At 36.0% G+C, this 5,083-nt stretch overlaps 2 protein-coding genes across 2 annotated transcripts; both read right to left on the bottom strand.

Annotated features, from left to right (window-relative positions):
* Nucleotides 1-3,104: 3,104 nt before the first annotated feature.
* On the bottom strand, nucleotides 3,105-4,113 carry LOC113309893 (copper transporter 3-like). Its single transcript, XM_026558413.1, has 2 exons — nucleotides 3,413-4,113; nucleotides 3,105-3,380 (listed from the first exon to the last, which is right to left on the bottom strand). Exons 1-2 carry the CDS (start codon nucleotides 3,581-3,583, stop codon nucleotides 3,213-3,215), a joined length of 339 nt encoding a protein of 112 aa, XP_026414198.1. The 5' UTR covers nucleotides 3,584-4,113; the 3' UTR covers nucleotides 3,105-3,212.
* A 111-nt stretch (nucleotides 4,114-4,224) lies between these two features.
* Nucleotides 4,225-4,855, bottom strand: LOC113309892 (copper transporter 1-like). Its single transcript, XM_026558412.1, has one exon. The coding sequence runs from the start codon at nucleotides 4,779-4,781 to the stop codon at nucleotides 4,344-4,346; it is 438 nt and encodes a 145-aa protein (XP_026414197.1). The 5' UTR covers nucleotides 4,782-4,855; the 3' UTR covers nucleotides 4,225-4,343.
* Nucleotides 4,856-5,083: the final 228 nt, after the last annotated feature.

Raw genomic sequence — 5,083 nt, 5'->3', positions numbered from 1 at the left:
ATCTGAAATAAGTCTTCTCAATCGTAATTGAACAAATAAAATGCACTTCTCCTCCCAATCGGATGTGAAAACAAACATGTATAGTCTTCTCGGAAGTGATGGATTTTGGGAATTTGTCCATGTGAAAGAACTAACAGACAGTCCATTAAGTTGTGAGAGTTAATGTGATTTTTGAAATTCCTTGTATTCTTCTTACAACCACCACTTTGATTCCTTTCTGCCTGATACAATATTATACTCCGATCTCCACCCAAACACCAAGGACCAAGACCAAAGCCCTTTAGTCCCGAGCAAGTCGGGGTAAGGAAGAGATATTATCTCGTAAAGATCCTATCTCTTAAAATTATTGCTTAGTTTCTACGCCGGCTCCAAATCTGGGCAACTTGTCCGGAGACATTATTCAAATCCTTGGCACATTCCGTACTGCGGGTGCAGCAGGAAGTGAGCACATTATTCTAGTAGGATTTATGCATTCGCGACCATTAAAGTAGCATACTCATTGTATCCCTTCCCAGGGTTGCAGGGCTACAGAGAGGAGTACCCCATTTTACGATCCTGCTGCCTGCATAGCCACGGAAGGGAGTCCACCCCTTCAAAATATGCCAGCATTGTTTCACATGTTCACAAATTCGAGGAACAGTTAACGATACCTTCTCGGTAAGATATGTACATGAACAAACTATTATTTCCTGGGGCTAAGTCTGGAAAGATATTGAAGAGGTAATCGGGCTTGATGTTCGACGCGCGGGGCGGAAATCCAACAAGTACCCAAAAACAAAACACCACTCAAACGCCAACACGTATTGTCCTACAAAAAACGACCGTCTCTAGTGCCCATCCATAATAATTCTGATATCATACAGTTCTTGCCAAAACTTCCCATTATCTGCTAGGTCAGATGCACCATAAATAAAGTAAAGAGTCGGTCGAAAATACCATGAACATTTCTGAACTTTATAGTAACTGAAAGGCACCTAACATATGTTCTTCCATTGACAACACTTCCGGATTCTACACTACAATTATACCACTAGACCTTCCTTCCGAAGGTAAATAAACAAAATCACACCCATTGTTTCCCCACAATGATCTTATTAGAGAGTCATCCACGTGCTCTTTTCTTGGATTCTTAAATGGTAGCAATTGACGGTTTATTTCTTATAATTAATTTTTAGTCACAGTTACCTTAGCTTCATCTCCAAACCACTAATATTCTATGATCTTTTATGATCGATTAACACCGTTAGAATCCGTAGAAATTAAATCCAATGAATAACGGAGAATTATAAGAAATAGGCTCATCATTTGAACAATTGGAAAATTTATTATCCAAATTTTCGATTCCTCTTTCCTTTTCAGCCACCCAATTTTCACCAATAGAATCTGCATCATAAGTATCCAAGCCATCATGATGAACATTCTCTTTTTGAGACTCATCCTTTCTGATGTTTATCAACACGTCTCTGCATAAATACCTTGAAAATTGGTCTTCACCTTTGATACCCATAAGCTTGTTGAACTAGACAAGAGAATGGGGAAGGATCTCATGGCATGGTTAGAATGACATTGGGTTGAAATTTCGGCGCCATTTTTCCTACAAAACTCAAACAATAATGAATTTGAAGCTAATATTTTTACGACGTATTCTATTAATAAGGATCTACCTTCCTACCAAAATTAAACGCATTCTAAGATACAAAATTTCACCGTCAATAAATTTTAATTTTACCCGTTAATCCTCGATGATTTATTTTCGAAGTGGTAGATGGTGGCCTTATAGGTCTTCGAATGCCCCTCATTTTAAGGTAAATCTTTATAAGAGAAATATGTTATGGTATTGGATTCTCCCCCTATGATAATCTACCAATTTTGCAATATCAACATTCCGAGTTAACAAGGAATCAAGAACCATGGATTGACCTTCTTCTGATATTAGATGTGATAAACAACGAAAATTGGAATTGGGTTAGAAGTGCTTACAAGTTTTGAACCACTATGATCTTGATTTGAGCAGCTTTCGCAACTTCGATGATGAAAAAACTCCATCGTCTCTGAGATTCAAGTTCTTCTTCCTTTAGTCATACATAGTCGTCCCCAAAAAAACGAACTCGATCTTCACTATTTCACTCGGTCTATCTCTTTCTTTCTCCTGGTCTCTCGACTTCTCTCTGTCAATCCTTTGAGTTTCTATCGATTTCTTTCTCTACTGAGAAGATGCAAAAACTATTCTCGTACAATCATATGGATGAAAATATAAATTTGACACAAATATAACACCACACATGTGGTATATTAACCATCTAACAGATTTTCTCTCTCCCTGGGATAGATATCTTAATTTTTTCCGTTATGGGATAGATTCCCAAACAAATTAGTGAAAATGGGATATATTTCCAATTTCCCAGCTACATAATTAACCGCTTTATTAAACTCCCACACTCGTGTTATATGGAATTTTAGGAGGTTGACATAAATTTTCAATTGTCAAGGAGAAGAATGATCGAGAATAATGCAAATGCACGGGATGACTTCATTGTGGTTTATCGATAGATATCTTTAATAGTGGTTTAACAATTCTAATATTTAAATTGAATTTCGAACACATATAACGAGTTCTTTTTTTTTTGAAAATTACTTATATCGAAAGAAATTCTTTTTACATAGGGGTATCCAAAATGTTGGTTTCCGTCATCTCATCCAGAGGATTTGAGATATTGGTGTCTACCTACATAATGTTAACTCCATTTTGTAAGCTAGAAATATTAGCTGAATTTTAGAAAAACAAACATCAGATAGTAAAGCAGAATTTAAAAAATGTGACATCAACACCCATTGTTGTTTATGAATTCCTTATTTACGCGCTTTTTTTGCCAAAATATCTGCCACTTCGTTGCCATTCCTGTTCTTAAACATAAAACCCAAAAAGTTTTCACATGTCTTCAAAATCTTCACAGCTTCAGATATAACGAGTTCAGCTTCAGCTAGAAATATAACGAGTTCTTACTCCACATATATAAATATATAACAAAATAGACAAAAATAAAATAAAAATTTACTGAACAAGCATGATTACTGCTATTAAATGAAAACATATGCACCAGCAGCACCTTACATATTGAGAAACAAAAAACTGAACAAGCATGATTATTGCAGTTACATGAAACATAAGCACCAGCACCCTTATATTGAGAAATACACGGTATCAGTCTTCTTTATACTTCGGGATTAACTGGTGAAATCGTCTGACTGCCGAAGAAAAAGAACCCAAGCGCATGACCAGACACTGCTGCTATGAGGACACCAATATTGAAGGTCATGACAGCAAGCATGACAAAGTAAAGTAATCCAACACCAATACCATGCTTCACAGCTGCAGTATCCTTAGCATGATCGGCGTCAACCCAAATTTAACGAATTCCATGTATGCAAGAAACTCAACAAACATTGCAAGCGCAAAGATAATTACCAAAGCTAATACATACATACCTGTTTGATGGCCTGGCCATCCTTTAAACAAAATTTCCGTAGCCATACCCCAGTAGAATGTCATTTGCATCTTGTTACCACCACCCATTCCATCCATATCTTTTCTTTTTCTTTCTACTCTTTGCAATTGTAATTTTTGAGTTGTGAACTTGTGAAGGAACAGAATTGCGTTTAAAACATATGGTATTTTGTTCCCAACTTTGTCATTACATTGGAACTCAACTTTCTTTTGTTTCTATCGCCATCCTCCTTGTCTTGGCATCACAAGAATGGAATTTTACCTAATATTAAATTACATGACGGAGACTCGGAGGGCATTATCTAGATATTTTTAAGTTCTGGCAAACTCAAAGCGGCCGAGTTGGTTTAATGCAATGTAAACAGAAATTAGAACCAAAAAAAAATATATCTCAGTTCATAACAAAGATCCACACGACTCCAATACCCAAAACTAAAAATCTAATTTGTCGTCACAGGTAATATGCATGTCCCAACAATTTGTGATTCCAAGTTCCCTGTGGAATCATCTTCATCCATCATTTTGATTTTCATGAATATTTTTTAATTCTGTTTCAAGATTTTCATCTTGCTCTTAAATAATCCAAAAATCACAAAAACCAAAACAATTACATCCTGTCTTGTATGGGTTTCCCAGGTCTTACTTATCCATTCAAAATCCATTCCCAGGTCTTACAGAAAATAATAACAAAAAAATAAAACATCAAATGAAACTCAAAATGTAAAATGGGGTTTAAATTAGCTTGTAGAAAATTATAACAGTTCTTATTAATTTATCAATTACAAACATTTTCTAACTAAAATTCAACCCAAAACCCCTCCCAACGATCCCCAATTCATCAACAACCCAAATCAGGAAGAGTTTTATTCTTATCAGTCTTCATAAAAACCTGTGACCCAAATACAAAATACCCTAAACCATGTCCAAGAACAGCAACAATGAAGATACCGCCATTAAAAGACATAACAGCAAGCATAACCAAGTAAGCTAACCCAACCCTAACTGTATGCACTATACTCCTTACAATTCCAGCAGCAACATGATTAGAATCAGCTCTAATAATTGAACAATGACCAATCCATTCTACAAACACAGACAATACAAACACCAAAATCAAAGACAAGATGTACATACCAGTACTATCCCCCGGCCAGTGATGGAATAAAACTGTTGCGCTATCACCCCAATAAAATGACATATGCATCATCATCTTCTTCTTGCTCATACCCATTGTTTGATTCATTTGCATACCCCCATGGTTCATACTGCCATCCATTTATTTCTTTCTCTTCTCTTTTTCTAGCTGGTTTTTTTTTTTGGTTTGTTTTCTGTCAAGGAGAGACGGAGAAGAGAAATGAAGTCTATTTATGGGGAGTTGGGAAAATACGTACGAGTACCGGTATATACGGTGCAAGTGTGTACTACAAAATGGTGTAGTACAGTATAAAACTGTATTTTTACTCTCTTCGGACCTACCCACCACAATTTGCTGTTTCTTGACAGAACTCGCCACAATTTGTTGCAAGTCATAACAAATTACCTGCCTAAAATAGGTTTTGTGCCAAAATAAAATTAAAG

Source organism: Papaver somniferum, chromosome 9 (genome assembly GCF_003573695.1).
Source record: "Papaver somniferum cultivar HN1 chromosome 9, ASM357369v1, whole genome shotgun sequence".
Lineage (NCBI taxonomy): Eukaryota > Viridiplantae > Streptophyta > Magnoliopsida > Ranunculales > Papaveraceae > Papaver > Papaver somniferum.
This window is presented reverse-complemented; position numbering and strand designations above follow the sequence as displayed.